This window comes from Rissa tridactyla, chromosome 1 (genome assembly GCF_028500815.1).
Source record: "Rissa tridactyla isolate bRisTri1 chromosome 1, bRisTri1.patW.cur.20221130, whole genome shotgun sequence".
Lineage (NCBI taxonomy): Eukaryota > Metazoa > Chordata > Aves > Charadriiformes > Laridae > Rissa > Rissa tridactyla.
Genome location: NC_071466.1, coordinates 137,999,194 through 138,015,207, shown reverse-complemented (window position 1 = coordinate 138,015,207; position 16,014 = coordinate 137,999,194). Strand labels below are relative to the sequence as shown.

Below are 16,014 nucleotides of genomic sequence, written 5' to 3'. Positions count from 1 at the left end.
TTTTCCATAGGAAAAAGTTGTTGGAGCAAGAGACAGAAGGAGACGAACAATATTTTGAACGTTCAGGTAAGTGCTTGCCTTTCCCCCACAAATCATCCCCCCCTCTGGGGACATCTGAAGTGATCAGAAAGAGTGGATGTTCTTAAAAACTAAGGGAACCTTAGATTTACAGTGTAGAGATACATCAAGTATTTCCCAGCTCCTTTCAAAAAGGGAAACAAAGGTAACTCACTTCCAACGTCTCTGTCTTTTGTTTCACACATTCGTGTCCAAACAGAGGCACAGTTTGCTACACATGAATTTAAAGTTTAAGGTTTATTAGAAAATTACTTGATCTTTGATAGCACTGCATATTTTATACATCCGGTTAAAATGCTTTTTATCACTTTCATTCAAATTCATGATTTGCTGCTAAGTTCTACACGTAATCTTTGTAGTTAACGTACTTATACACACAGAAAGGGTACCTGTAGTGGAAGGGCATCTTACTGAGAGGCAGGGAGCCTCTTCAGGAAACATTACCTGTCTGTACTGGAAAGTCACAGAAGCGATGGCATGGTTTTATGGCTTCAGCAGACGTCCCGAGTTCCCCCTGTCTCCACTGGGGATTTGCAGGGGACAGAAATCCAAAGGTCATCAGCTAAAAAGGCCACAAACCAAGCCTCAAAATCATGAATAGTTTCACTGGCATCCGCCTCTACTCTAAATGATGCGCTGTTATTCCTTCCACTGCCACACAGACGGATTCAAGAACTCTAACCAGATCACTTGTTTTCAATGGCCGAAGGGTCAGTTCAGTTTACAGAGAAATCCCTGAGATTATACATAGCATCGAGCTGCTTTTGAATAAGGAGGAAAACTGGTACAGTAGGATAAATTTTAAATTTCTTGGACTACAAAGCTCCCACAACATTTGTATCTTCCACATTAATGGACAAAATAATGCTGTAAAAGTCAACATCTCTTGTGCCGTGCTTTGAAGGGTGTTAAAGAGAAGAGTTCAAATTAAAAGAATCTATAGGTAGATCAAGTCTATTTTCTTGGGGGAGTGGGGAAGGCAGTGGAGTAAAAGGCCCTCATTAACCCTACTCAGTCCCTTTCAGAAGTATAAAATGGCATCAATACTTTGGAGAACCTACTCAGAGAAGGAGGTGGGGAGAGAGAGGAAACTGGTAGCAGTGTGTAGGTGTACCTTCTAACAAGGGACTGTGGAATTGATAACAGGTGGTACCTCTATGAACTACAAAAAGCTGGCAGCACTTGTCTCACTTGGTTGATGGTTGATCACAGTCCAGTGGTTCTTGATTGCATATTTTGATATTTTTGTCCAGTTTGCACTTCAGCATCCATCCATAGGAGTAGTGGCAGGCATCTCTACTCAGAAAGATACTTAAAATCACTATCCATGGCACTGAATGCTCCAGGGGAGTTGAAAGTGCCTTCATATCCACTGAAGAACACTTCTACATCAATGCCAACTTTAAGAAAGTGCAATTGTACCCAACAAATTTAGCCATGCAACTTTCCAACCTTCCATGTTAAAAATAAAAATACACAGCCACTAATCATCCTGGCATCAGTTTGTGGTAAGATCCTTTGTGTCCCTTAAGCGAAGGCTCCTGCACCCTGAGGAACGGATTCAGTCATGGTTACTCTACTTCTTCCTCATCCAGTGAAGTCAAAACCTTATCCTGTAACGTAGAAAGAAAACTTACAATTATGAAAGTAACGAAGACCTTCCCCCTAATTTCAAATCTGCTGAGGTCAGACAGTAGGCTTGCCAGTAGGATTTCCTGACCTCGCATGCTATCTGTTCCAATGGACACAGGCTGTACAGCTGCTGAACGTTTCCATTCATTTCACGAAGCACAAAAAGACTAGGATCTCCGTTGCAAGTGCCTCCCAGCAAATTCAGGTAAAGGAGCTACGAAGGGCAGCAGCTCAGTGTCACTGCTGACAAAAGGGCACCTGGCACAACTGACTTTGAAAGAGGGATATGAAGATAAACAGATGCCTTTGTGTATGGGGAAGGTGGAAGGATACCACGCCATAAGGGCGGACTCTATTAACCGCTGAACTAATATGCTGCCCCCAGAACCTGCCAACGGCAGACTTACAGGGAGAAGTATAGGACTAGGGCAAGCATAAAGTTTTCTGGTGTTTCTCCCAGCCTTCAGCTATTCGTGGTGGAGAGACTGTCTGTGCCTGGAACAGCGTTTTGTACTTAATAACTCTCCATGCATGTCTCCTGTTGGTTTTTTTTGGACCTATGTAAATGAAAAGCTTGAGGCATAGAAGATGCCTTGTAACAAGTATTTCCATAGCTGGGGTACACGCTGCATTAAAGAATATGCAGTTTGGTTTGGTTTGCATCTGGCCCGTGTTAGTTCTGTGAAAGTGTGCTGCTTCGAGGTGCCTAAGGCTAGGCACAAGTCAATGGAGGCAAAACACATACCCAGCCACCCTGGTCCTGAATCCACGGCTTGAAGTGTTCTCTAAGGTACTTTAATCCAAAGCCCAAGACCAGGTTCATAGGATGGTTGTCCACAGCAGTAAGTCTGGTGACAACTTCCATTGTAAAGGCAACTTTTGTGCATTGTACTTGGCCTCCTGGCTCACTTGTTGAAACTGCTGAGACATCCTCCAGGAACAAATCAGTGATCCTCTCAAAGAAGGTGTAGGACAGCATGTTTTTAAAATGCTGACAGAAAGCACTGTCCTTTTTGATCTGAAATTAAGAATAAGGATTGATTAAATTGAGCTGCTTTTGTTGGAATTGCTTTCCTCGTCTTATCGGGAAAGGAGAGCATCTCTAAGTATTACATGCAGTATAGTCAAATTGTGGTGTTGAATGCAAGAGATGACACACAAACCCCACAACTCGCTGCAAAACTGCTACTTTAGGCTCTGGAGGTCACTTCATGTTTTTTCCTAAAAAAAAAAAAATCTCCAGTTTTTTTGCCTGTGAATAAGAGAAGCAGAGAGAGAGAAAGCAAAACAAGTGTTACACTGATACTGAGACCTGCAGGTGAAGGGACATGGGAATACAGGAGCAGCGGGAAGGTGACAGTAAAAGCAAGGTTTTGGAAGGTGCTGGCAACAGCTGCCATGCTAAGCTCCATTTGCTCAGTCATGGTCTTTGTGATGCTTCTTACTGCATTTGTATACCTCTCTGCTGCAGGAGCTGAGCACGTCCTCCATGTGGGAGTATACCTTTTTAGGCTGGGGGCAGCTAAAAAGGGAGTAAAGGGAACAGGTACGTATACTTTTAATAGAGAAAAATTCCACTCCAACTAATGAACTCATGTGGGGGTTCTTCTATAGCTTTTGGGCAGGGCTTTCAAAATGTGCTCAGAAGATTTATTTCCCTCCAGCAACTCTCAAAGCTGCAGCATTTCTGTCCCTCCAACTGGGAACAATTTGTATGCCAAATTTAATGTGAACACAAGAGTTTCTCAGAGTGACTCAAGTGCTTACATGCCACAAAAGTCAACAGGAACAAGGAAAGTGACTGCTCTTTGAAATGTACATTTTTGTTGTCTTCCTCCCGCACCCTCCCCCAGCAGAGATCTCTGCTAGTCCTCTGGTCTTGAGAAAGATTTCAGGGTGAATGGTGAAGGTTTCGGAAAGACCTAAATGTGGAAAGAGAAGTTCAGGACAGAGACAGAGCGCACCAGGTTACAAAACATTCACTCCCAGGAGAAGTAAATCTCTCTCTCACACTCTAAACTGTGTAGCTCCTGAAAACCGAAGGAGCTCCTGAAAATAGAAGGAGTTACCTTTTCTTCTAGTTGGTCCCCTGATTGTCTTAACAGTGCAACTACTCTTCGTATTATCTTTTCTTCATCTGTTAAAGAAAAAAGTTAACATAAATATCTCAGCCTTCTAGTAGCATTCAGATAGTAAACTATGGCAAAAGCCTTTGTGTCACTTAATCACGAAAACAGCTGCTATTTTGTGGCAAATTCACAATGAGGTGTGCATTCAGGCTTTAAGCAGAAGCTCACTGTTCTAGTCTGCGTGGAGTAAGCAATGCTGTTTCTCCATCTGCCCGATGTTTTGCTTCAATTAAGAATCTGGGAAAGAGCAGGGGCTTTAACATCCCACTGCCAGCCCTTTGGGCTTTGAGATATTTCTGATAACAAGCCAGAACAAAAGAGCGCCTAGGGGTAGCCCATGAAAATGGACTTAAAATTAGGAAAAAAAAAATTCCCTCACCATTGACATTTATACCTTCTGCAACTCGTTAGGACAAACTCTGGGTTTGCCAGATTAAAGAAAATGCAAGTATGGAAGGATCCCCCTTGTCACCAGAAATCCATAGAAAGCTTGCATTAAAACTAAATCTCTGCAGACGTCCTGGAAGACAAGCGGTTCAGACTTATAACAGATTGTTGAGCAATGTTGTCCCATCACTGAAGAGGGATTGACCAAGACATTATTGCCCCAGGGACTGGTCTTTGGCATTAGAGGCCCAGTGTATTTCTCTGCCCTCAGTCCTGCCACTCCTACTGCTGCTCTGACACCTTATGTCCCTTTACCTTTATCCTCTTTTTCTCATGTCACACCTCCTTGGATTTTTAAGGGTGCTTCCTTTAATTGCAGTGGCAGGCAGGACTCGTTAGAGGATTGCAAGAACAGCCCCTGAAATGTGGGCGACAGAGCAAGAACCAGCAGAGCAAACGTCCTTCTTCACAGAAGCCCTGACCACTTCACCATGTCTAGACAAAATGCCTCAGTGTGCAATCCCAGCCTGACATGCTGCCCGGGAGCATGAAATTCTTCACCCTTACCATGTTCCTCGCCCTCAGTTTCACCACTAGGATCACTATCGTCTTGTTCCTGACGCGGGCCTTGAGACATTATCTTGAATGACACATCTGAAGGAGATTCCTGGGATCTGGAAGTAACAAGCTTGGCAAGTTTGTCTGCAATGTGGTTGACATCTGTTGTTTCACCTGATTGGGAAGGAGGGTGGGAAATAAAGAAGGCAATTAATCTTTCCAGGAAATAATTCAGTGATTTACTTGTTTACATGCCCCCTGAGGTGGAAGTGCCCATAGGATATCAGGAGATACATTTCCCCACACTGGGGCTTTGCTATTTCTTGAGATCGGCTGGTAATAATTTAGAGAGACAAGTAGAGCAGTACAGCCCCTCTCTGGTATTTGAGCAGCAGCTAACTATACAGAGGCCATACAGAGGCAAGTGTGAGTGTTGTTCACCAGTGTACATCCTTGCGAGCCAGAAGCACGCCGTGTGTTGAGAACGACGAGAGCACTGCTCTACAGGACTGTGAATCTCAGACCTTACTGTGAGAGTGGTATTGCCCGTGATTAGTTCATCTATAGGTCCAGATTCAGAAAAAAATGGTATATTTGAATGCTCTTTCCTTGTTCCCATGGTCTAATCCTGGGAAAGGAGAAGCAGACTTCACTTCAGAGGCACCTCTAGCACAATAGCTTCTCCTGTCCTTGACACTGCTGTATTAAGCAGGCATGAATATTTGGAGAACTCGGCAACCAGGCTGGCTTTATCCACCTTGTGTAATGACCCTGTTCAGGACCCTCACTGGCTGAAGGCGTGCCTCACTGAGGGGACTCCAACGGGGATCCTGCTATAGCAAAGAGAGCAGCAGGAGCTGTTACAAGGTTCATTTCATCTACAGTGTGGCCTTCCTTACAATTTGTCTAAAAAAGCTTGGGATGCAAAGCCCCATCTTCCCACCACAACTGCCAAGTGACAGCTCCTGCGTGACCATCAGGCATCAAGACAAGCTCAGGAGTGGCCTGACCTATAAGACACGTAAAATTCACAAGCAGAGTTTACTGTGAGGGCAGCAGGGGTTAATGCAGCCAATAAAACCTGCATTTCAAGGCTGGTGAATGAACCCCAAGACATTTCCATCCCCTTGTCTGCTGCAGAGCTTGTCAGGGAGCTGCTAAACTTCTAGGAAGGGGATCAGGCTGTTCATTACTTCGGAAACCTAAGATTGGGCAACAGGACAGGCCTTCAATTTAGATGGGTAGTCCCCAACAGCATCCCCATTTTCTCCAGAATGGCCTGGGCAAGTTTGCAGTGCAGCTGCTAGCAGTGTAAGTGACAAATAATAATAATAATGTTGTAGGAATTGGTCCAGCAACTGGCTGAAGGGCAGGTAAAGCCAATATTTGAAGCCAGGCAGGGTCCCCAGGGAGGTTAACACCCAGCACGGGGAGGTTTTTCCTTGACGCCATGCTGCCACCCGTGCTGCAGGGAACACGGCAATTTATTGGCAGGGCTGTCAAGTGATTGCACCCAAACTGTTGAGTGCTTTCCTTGGCAATGTGAAAATAAAATGGATATAAAAACAGATATCCAGATGCAGACGAATGTCCCTGGCAATCAAACAATGGAAAGTTGTAGTTATTTCTCCCTAGCAAAAGGCACTGGGCTGAGGCAGGGACCATTTCTTGAGAGATGCAGCTGGATTTGTTAGGAGGGAAAATTATGGGCTTGGTGAGTAGGAGCTGGCCCAGGACAGTTAAACTGATCAGGGATGGGGCATTCATCTGGAGGAGTAGGTGATGGATAATTGTTAGTAATATCTTTAGATGTGGTGAAAGGGGAGAACTGCTGCAACACCAACAGTATCTAGGCTGTGACGAATTAAGCAAATAACCCCTTACCTTATGTATACGAAAGCAATATGGCAACCTATCATATACTGTATATGGCAACTTAATGGGGATACCTCATCCTCCTCTCTCAGTCTTGTATGAAAAGTTATTTTATATTTATATTAGTTATATTTATATTAGTTATTTTCCAGAGTACAAAAGGTAAAATCCCATTGCCTGCAGTGCAGTAGTTGACGTGGGGCTGGCTTTGGTGGCTGGGGTACAAGATGTTTATGTGGATGGGATCCCCGGATGTCAGATGGGTCACAGCCAACTATCAGCTCTTCTTCCAGCATGAGAGGGCAGGTTCAGACTTAATATAATAGCAATGTGTGAAGGAGATTTAGATAACTCCAAAAGACTGTTTCCATTTAAGATAGAAGAGGTGGCCCAGAGACATGGGCTGCTCTGTTCTTGAGGCTGGATACTGCCAACTGCTTAGCACCAGCGTTTCAAGCAGAGTCTGGCACTTCGGTCTAGTGTAGAATATATATTGCATGATTTGAACGGGCCTTCAAAGAACTTCTCTTCCCTGATTTTAGTGTGGGGGTCTTCAGTCTGACCAGTGTTTTATGTTTTCTTTCTAACCAGGTACAAAAAAGAAAAAGCCAATGCTCAGAAAAAACAATCTGTACAGTTGTACAATACTTACCACCATACAATCAAAAACAGAAAAGCCAGTCACAAGCACGCATCTTGCGTGTGCAAGCACTACTGAAGGTCTGGCAATCTACCGTCCTAATTGGAAATCAATAGAGCTAGCATAAGACATGACCAAATAGTGACAGAAACATTCCTTCTCCTGCCTTTCCACAGGCCATCAGCCATTTAAGCTATCTCGAGAGAGGTTTGAAGACAAACAGCAAAAGGAAAGAACTAAGACATACTTGTCTGATGCTGAGAATTCCCTTCTAGAATGATCTTAGATTGTGCCTCAGTGAGCCCTTGTTGCACTGGTGGTGTTGAAGACTTTTCCTGAGCTGCTCGGCTGCAGAGAAAAGGCAGACAATATCCTGGCAAGTACTTTCTTTTCGATTGCTTTTTGCTGTGCTGTTCAGTCACGCCACCCTGAAAAACTGCTGTTAGTGTTGGTCCCTTTTTATCCCTTTGGTGGTCAATCTCCGCTTTTCTCCTGATTAACGACGACGACGACTTCTGCACATTGGCCTCATTTTTCAGAAGTTTCCTATATTTACTGACAGACAACCGCCGCTGGGCGTAGGCCATTAGGATCTTGTATTCTATGCTGTCTCGCTCATCATCTTCCAGTGGTATTTCTTCCATACTGACATCATTTGGCAAAGACATCTTGGTCCCTGCAAGAACATATTCTTAGTTTTAATGGCTTAGGGAATTGCCTGTTTTTCATGAATACCAACCAGTACTCGACATTTCTTCAGAACCTTTCACCAAACACCTTATAAACTTCAGTGATATGAAAAATATTGCAGTATCCGCGAGCCAGAGAAGCACTGTTTTCTGGAAAGAGAGTTAGAGAATTTTGTTACTGAGAAATACCTCAGGCGGCATTCGAGGCCATTGAAGAACGGGAACAAGAGATCTGCTACATTGGTCTTAACTGCATGTGGTGGCTTAGGCAAGAAAGATGAGGAAATTCAAGGAGTATTCAATGGTCAGGGTATAGTGCAGGAAAAGAGGAAAGCCCATAACAACAAGAACTGGTTCTCAGTATGGAAAGAAAATTCATCAAAGCATTGCAGAGGAAAAGCCTATACTCTGGCTCAAATGAGCAAGCATGTAAATACATGAGAACTGTGCTTTCGGAGGAAGCTTTAGCAAATTTGGGCCCTGAGTGCTCTAGGTAGGAATGCAAATGAGAACTAGCCCAAACACTAGGAAAAAATATCATATTTACATATCATAACGTTCTCAACTGTCCTTTCACTTTAGGGGACCTGAATCAACAATCTTGTGTGTTTGACTGCATGCAATGGATGGTGCGGTGGCACTTATCTAGTGTAATTTGTTCTTGTCCAAATAAACACACCAATCCCACAGCACGTACGTGCATTTTGCCATCTTCCTGTTTCCCTAACGCTTCGTAGCTTACCAAGCCACAGTGCGAAACACTCTTAGATTTTTGCTTTTCACTAGACCCATTTCCACCTGGCCTCCCTGAAGCCAGAAAAACAAGAGGAAGACACGGGAGGGATAAGCTGTGATGCAGTGACCCAAAAAGGTCTCTTCTGCAGAGCCCAGGTGAGGTTTTAGGTGTTTGAGCGGGCAGCCCCGACCACCGATGGCAGGCTCTCGTGACACCTCTCTTCAATGACCCTCATAAAGTTGAACAAAACTATGCACATATCCAGAACCTGTCACCGGGGTCTCTCTTGCTGACAAGCCAAAATAGGAGGCTTCTGTCCTCACTGCCCTGTCTTAAACAAGTACCAAATTCACACACACTATGCTCTCAGGCTGAGAGAAACAAATTTAAGCTAATTTCTTCCCGCCTGGAATATCATTCTGCTATTTGAATCTAACACTATTGCTCATATGTATCCAACAGGACGGTTAAATCCTAAGCACGGAGACTCACATTTGGGAGTTAAACACACACCACAGACCCCCCCAGTCCAAAGGAAAGTCAGTGGGAAGGAGGTGCCTTGCTCCCCCTTGTATTTTTAACTTCTGCCACTGGGATAAGAGCAAGCCATTCCCCCTAATTCACAACAACAGAGCGGCTGTTCTGTAGGAGGCAGCTTTCTAGCACAGCCTGTTCCTGCAGGGGTCTCCAGGCACAGCAATGGTGTATGAAGGCACCTGGGCATCCTGTTTCTTCACAGGTGCTGGGAGGCAATGCTCAGAAGCAGGGAGATTGCCAGGCTGCACTTTAATTGCAGATCATCTGTCTTTACTGTGCAGAGGTCTGAAGGTACTACCTGCTTCCTTCAAACTCCAGAAAACTACAAGTTGTTGCGTTGTGACCCACCTGTTACTCACCATAAAACTTTCTTTTTCCTAAGTATGAGGGTGAAATAAGTCATATATGTATGTACGAAGCACCAAATCTTCATCTGGTATAAACGATCCTAGTCCCCTGAAAACCCACAGGAGGATACTGGCTCACCTTTAGCAAAACTCTGGCTTTAAACTTCTGAACACCTCTATTTGGAACAGACACCTCACCTCACATGCATCTCATTTCACTGCTCAGGCTAAGGATACCCTTTGTCTTCTGGATATAGGTGGTGTTAGGACTGACACACTTAAAGGGGGTTAATAAAAAAGTTGGAAGTGGCTGATTAGTCAAAAAAGATTTCCCTGCCCCAGCAAGGTATGGAAAGAAACAAAGATCAGCTGATGTGTCATCTTGTTTTCAATACTACTTTTATTGTAAGATTTTAACTTCATTTTGGTGAAGTTTCACATTTGTAACCTTTTAAGTTAAAAAAACCCACTTTCGTGGCACTCTGCTGTTTTTCCATGAGCTGCAAAAAAAAAAAGCAAGCAATATTACAAAACTTAGATAAGCCACTTTTACTTCCACCACGCTAAGCTAAATTGGTTTTTGGTGGCGGTGTTGAGAAAACAGAGGGGAAAAAAAGGAACATATGTACGAGCATCAGAAATTAGACCAACTCCAAACCCGTGGCTTACCTGTGCTCTTAGTTCAGCATTGTCCTTACCAGGGAAGGGAAAAGGGACGAGGAAAGAAAAGGGGAAGAGGAAGGAGAGGAGGAAGGGAAAGAAGAAAGGGAAAGGGTTGGGGAGGAAGAAACCTGGAAATGTTGCATCATAGGTCCAACGTGATAGTTCCTCTAACCTTGCACTGCTAAATGTATCTATGCAACCCACAGTTTGCATCCCATTTTAGAGACTCTATTTTTCCTTCAAGAGAAAGCACTGTTCCAGATGCTGCTCCACGATAGCACTGGCTTCCACTTTCACTTTAGGACAGTCGCTAAAGAAATGAGAATGGTAATAGTGTAATAGGGAGAAGGGGGAAAAAACTAGGGGAAAAAACCCAGCACAGCCACTGGTAGAAAAGGGAAAGATGACTTGTTTATCTCTCAGGGAGCTGCTGTGTTAAGTCACTCCATGTGTGGGCCAAAATGTAATTTCCCAACCATGCTCAAGTTAAGCTATTGACACACCACCACCCCACCCCCAGCCTCCAACAGCCTGTCTCAAACACATGGCAACAGCCTCTCTGAAATTTTCTTCCCAGTGCAAGCCTGGGTGTCAGCTTGCTCAGTTTTCCAACTGAATGTTTACAAATCTATACTAAACTTCATGTGGCAAAGCATCCCACTGTGCTTGGAAGAGAATTTATCCCGATAGCATCCAAGGTACAAGCAACTACGTTGCCTTCAAACAGCCTTCTGGGCTTCAGCAGGAGCCCTGTCCTGTGAAGGGCCCAGTACTGCACTGAGACGTCTTGCTCACAAGGTCATGTGAAGGTGAGTCCCTGTTTGCTGGACATGGCCAGGGCACTTTGGAGGCCGGAGAAGAGGGCACAAGTTCCCCTTCTCTTGCTAGTTACTTCCTTGAGATATTCAAGGGGTCAGCAGGAGCTTTGTGTCTTCTCACCACGTTCATGTAGGCAGCTTTAATGAACCTGCAAGGGAAACTGAAAGCCCAGCAGGAAAATATCTGCAAGAGACTGTTACAAGAAATGAAGTAAGTGGAGAAAAAGAAGTGGGAGCTAGAAATACAGAGAAAACAAAGGAGAACTGAAACGCAGATGCAAGACAGGCACGGGGCTGCTGCCTCTTGGTTGCTGTGCCTAGGAAGGGAGCACCGATGTGCATACCACCCTCGTGATGCAGGGGAGCAAAGCTAAGACCTTTTCCGTGCCCCCTGATTGTTTGAGACCATCTTCCAGTCCAAACCAGAGCAGTTTAAAGAGTGTCTTAAGCCGCACTGCATTTCTCAGTGTGTCCGCTGCACAGAAAGCAAGGCTACAGCGAGTCCCTTCAGCTGGTCAATGAGCCCAGGAACTGGCACTGCCCTTTGCCCCAGAAACCAGACCAAGCATTTATTTCGTTCTGAAGTTTGTCCAGACACAGAGAGAAAATTTTAAAGGCTATGCCATTCTTTTCAATTATTTAATACCTCATTCAAACTCAAGTTTCTCCTTGAAAAGATCTAACGTCACCCTTCAGATCAGACACCGACGCTACTTAAAAAAGCATAGCCTTTCCCACCATGGGTACTCTGTATAGATCTAAAAAAAAATTGTGTAACATTCATACATACTCATTTTTCACTAATATAAAAATACAAATAACAATCTAAAAATAGATAAACTATATATATATAAAAAACTATATATATAAATTATAAAGTAATTATATAAAATAATATAAACATTCATTCCCAAACAGCAAGAGGAATTACCAGTAGCAGTATTAAAAAACCCTTACAGCCCTTTACAGTGGGCTGTTACTTATACATTGAGAACAGCCCTACCCAAGGTGGCTGAACAGACAAAAATCAAATAAGAGTTCAAAGGTTGGTCTCCTAAACGAGGCTAAGTGCAGACCAGTAGCAGGAGGTAGGGTATTATTACAGCTGGCTAGCACATAACCTCAAATAAGCACTTGCACATCAGATGCAGCTGTACGGCTAAGCCTGCACCTCGATCTGATGGGGAACCTCTGAGAAATGAAAGAAATTATGTTGGTAAAAATGTGGTATGGGAGCTTCCTTACCGGTACTTTTTTGAGCACTGATGTCTCGGTAAGAAATCTCACCCCTGTGTAAACAACAAGGCCAGAGGAGCATAAAAAAAGAACAAGGACTCATAGTTTATAGCTCATGTATGCCATTAATTATAGATAGCAAGAAAAGGAGGTATCACCGCATGCTGGCAAGCATTTATAAAGGAGACTGCCAGTAGCTAACTTGTTTTTTAGTCCATTTTAGTTTGAAATCCTAATTGGTGATTACATCTCTCTTGAGACTTACTTCTTCAGACTAAACCCACTTTATTTTTCCAAAATCCCATCTGGTACGGGCCAGAGACAAGCCAGGCCTTTTGCAGAAGCAGCACTCACTTTGCACGAACTCTCTCTCAGAAATGAGTTTCTATAAAGAACATTTTTTTTTATGCAAGCATTGATTCAATTTGACAAGCACTTGGAAGTCCTGCTAAAACCCAAAACTGCATATTATTTCCTAGGATGATTAAAAGAAACTCAGAGGATCAGATTATGGAGAGTAGCAGCACGGTCTCGTTCTGTCTACTTAAAAACTCTGGTCTAAATTATTTATCTTCTGGAGCTTGCAGGCTCTGAGGCAGCAGCGTTACCCACTCCCTCTTTACTCTCCTCCGGACCTTTTCCTCCCATTGTCGAATGCTACATCAACACACCATTTCCCAGAAAATGGAAATTGAATGGCCAACACTCATAGCAGTACATTTACCTATAACCTTCCACTCGCTTCAAGAATTATCTGCCAAGAATGAGAAATTTGGCAAAAACACAGATGGACTTCTGTGAGCAGCACAACCAACAAAACCTGCTTTCCTGTGGAGTCCCTGAGAGCCAATACTGGCTAAACTTGCCCAAGTCCACAAAAATACCCTCCAAAATTGCTGCACTGTAACACCACCGTGGGCCAATTGCAATGATAGTCAACTAAAAGCTTGAGAAGTTTATTATATGAGGCTGAGTGTGTGGGATACAGAAAAGAAACAATAAAAAAAAAGAGATAAAACTAGCAATGGGACTGTTTAATCTTTGTCAGGGGGAAGTCTAGCCTGGAGGTTCAAAAGCAGACAAAATAACTGCTGATTTGGAGGGCCAGTGTTCGACAAAACTGCACCAAGTGGTGTTATTTATTAATATATAGTTGCCTACATAGCAGCAAACCACCATGGTGGCTAACTCTACCAGGCCTCTTGGCTGGTGCTCACCACAGAATCCACCTGAGCCCACACCTGGGTGCTGCGCTCATGCTTTCCCAGCCCCTCCTTGCCTCCTAACCCTGCTGGCGTGCCTCCTGTCCTTCCTCCTCAGGTGCCCACAGAGCACTGACAAGCTCTACCACTATTTCTTTCACGGGAAGGTTCGTCTCACTGCCTCACGCACAGCCCTGGCATTTACCTCCAAAAGGCTTAGGGACCTTGGCTAAGCAGAGGCAATGTCAGCACTGACCCTGTTGTTTGTCTCGATTCCCCGTCACATACACTGTCGCCGGCACTAGCAAAGCCCAGGGAAGCTCAGGTAGGTGAAGATGGCTCTGCAGCAAGAGGCAGAGCCTGCCCTGAAAGGCTGAATGGACAAAGAAAGGAGAAGTGAGAGAGGCCCCCGAAAAATGATTGTTAGTCTAAGTTATTCGGTCTGGTCTGGTCTTTCTCTCTCAACCACCAAAGACAGAAATGCAGTTGCTTGCCTGGGAGACCAGTCCTAAATAGAACACTCTATTTTTGAGGCAATGCTGGAGAAAAGCGCTAACAATAAAAGGACCACTGTTTACCTTATTGACCCATCCCAGGTGCGGGTCCTTCCCTTCAGCTCTGCTCTCACATGCAGAGGAGCAGATTGGGGCACATCATAGTGGAGGCTCCTATGCAAGGTAAAGCAATGGCCAGGATTCCTCTCCCAGCTCTTCAGGTTAGATCCATTCCTCTGGGTGGGTGACCCTAACTTACTGATAGTTCTCGTGGAGAAAAGCAGAACCATCACGGGTCTCCAGAGTTCATTATTATGTAAAGCAACACGCTTCGCTGAAGAAATATTTTGTACATATTGAGTCAGTCGTTCTCAAAAAAGCCTTACCAGATATGTGCTGTCTGTGCAAGAGAGGCTGAACTGGTTTAAATTGTACACATGCTGTGGAAAGCTGGTTTTACACACCAGCCCACCAGAAAGGCCTTCTCCACGTCTACTCCAATACAGTTGCCTCTAGGATGGAAAGCAATAACTTGCAAGCTGAAGGACTGTGTGCCCCTTATTTAATCTTAACTAAATAGGACACAACATAATTAGTGAAGGCAGAGTTACACTAGGAAAACCTCCCTAGTGGCAACAGATTTTTCATGAGCACTGTTGTGCAACAGATACAACGCGTGCTATATAAAAAAGGTCTACGCTGATACACATCTTTCAGAAGACAAGTTTTATGCTAGCCTGCAGCTGTCCAGAAGTATTTCTTATATTCAAAGCTGAGAAGCTGACAAAGACTCAGCCTCTAGGAGAGAAGTGATGCGCTACTTGGCTTTCATCACCAGCAGAAATGGTAAGGCACGTATTTATGACCTCCAGTAGACTAAATCAGCTATGACTGTGCAGCAAAGACCTGGGAGCAAAAAGGGAAGAACAGATCTGCTTACTGATGACTTTAAGGGAGCATGTCCCCTATTGACACACCTCCACCATTTACTTGCTTGGATTAGAGTTTCTTTCAGTTGTAAATGAAGGCATCTTACCAGCAAGAGGTCACCTAGCTTGTACCGGGCTGACCTGGAAGAACAAGGTGGTGAGGATTTAAGTCTACATGAATACGCTGGGCTCGTCCCAAATTTAAAATTCAACCTTCCACAACTAACTGTAGTGTGGTTGGCAGAGAAGGACCTTGCTGTCTTTGGCTAGGTATGTCAATATCTTCTTTCAAAGGCATACAGCCAACAGCAGCAAAGCTTGTATGGCAGCTCCAGAAGTCCCAGGGCAGTTCTTACCATTTTTGACACCACAGCTAAACCTGAAAGTACATTGTTTGGTACCTAAAATTACAATGATAAATATAGCCATTTAATCCATATACAACTAAGATTCTGAGAGTCTTGTGCTGGGTTATAGACAGACAAACATTATACAGGAGAAACCAAGTTCAGAGAAGAAAAGGGGGGTTTATTACCTTCCAAGTCTATTGCACCAGCAGCCCTGGGTGCCTGCTGATCTCAATTCTTTGTCCTCCTCTTCCAGTGGTTAGGCTTGTTTCGCTAGAGCCAGCTTTGCAAGCACAGCACTTCCCTTCGGAAACCTGAAGTTAACTTCTTTTATTTAATATTTTCAGTCTTTCATCAAAACATATGTTCATAAGCTTTCACTAAGAAGGGCACTGCACTTGCAATAAAAAAAAAGTGCCCCGTGTACTTCCTTATGAGAACAACGTTCAAGCATGTCAGCTCGCTTATAAAAAAGCAGAAATGATAGGGCTGGCCTCTCCTGCACGTGACTTGTTCTCAGCAGTGCACTAGGCAAGGGGAAAAAGTCTATGCTTCTTTGGGGCTTCTTGCCAAATGCTATCTTTTTTTTTTTTCTTCTGAAACCTCTTTTTCTCCATGGTACAGGTCAAATCAAATCATTGCTTTCATACAGGAAGGGGTTTTTTAAGTGTTTTGGAAAGTTGTATCTCTTCCTCTATAAACTAGTGTACATTTTTT

General features: G+C 44.0%; 1 protein-coding gene across 3 annotated transcripts; it reads right to left on the bottom strand.

Moving 5' to 3' along the window:
* Positions 1 to 334: 334 nt before the first annotated feature.
* On the bottom strand, positions 335 to 15,718 carry BCL2L14 (BCL2 like 14). 3 transcript variants are annotated; one of them, XM_054214679.1, is made up of 6 exons: positions 15,486 to 15,718; positions 7,547 to 7,975; positions 4,794 to 4,958; positions 3,780 to 3,847; positions 2,456 to 2,728; positions 335 to 1,691 (listed from the first exon to the last, which is right to left on the bottom strand). In XM_054214679.1, the coding sequence occupies exons 2-6, from the start codon at positions 7,965 to 7,967 to the stop codon at positions 1,650 to 1,652; spliced, it is 969 nt and encodes a 322-aa protein (XP_054070654.1). In that variant the 5' UTR covers positions 7,968 to 7,975; positions 15,486 to 15,718; the 3' UTR covers positions 335 to 1,649. The 3 variants fall into 3 exon arrangements, with proteins under 3 accessions (XP_054070654.1, XP_054070645.1, XP_054070661.1); XM_054214670.1 differs by lacking the exon at positions 15,486 to 15,718 and adding an exon at positions 14,106 to 14,276; XM_054214686.1 differs by lacking the exon at positions 15,486 to 15,718 and adding an exon at positions 13,784 to 14,097.
* Positions 15,719 to 16,014: the final 296 nt, after the last annotated feature.

What these genes read in the sequence shown, in the direction of transcription:
- BCL2L14 (XM_054214679.1), bottom strand. Translation starts at nt 7,967, where the DNA reads ATGTCTTTGCCAAATGATGTCAGTATGGAAGAAATACCACTGGAAGAT. An exon ending in GAATTCTCAGCATCAGACAA is followed by an intron (nt 4,959 to 7,546) that starts GTATGTCTTAGT and finishes CTTCCCAATCAG; the next exon opens with GTGAAACAACAGATGTCAAC. An exon ending in GGGACCAACTAGAAGAAAAG is followed by an intron (nt 2,729 to 3,779) that starts GTAACTCCTTCT and finishes TCTTAATTTCAG; the next exon opens with ATCAAAAAGGACAGTGCTTT.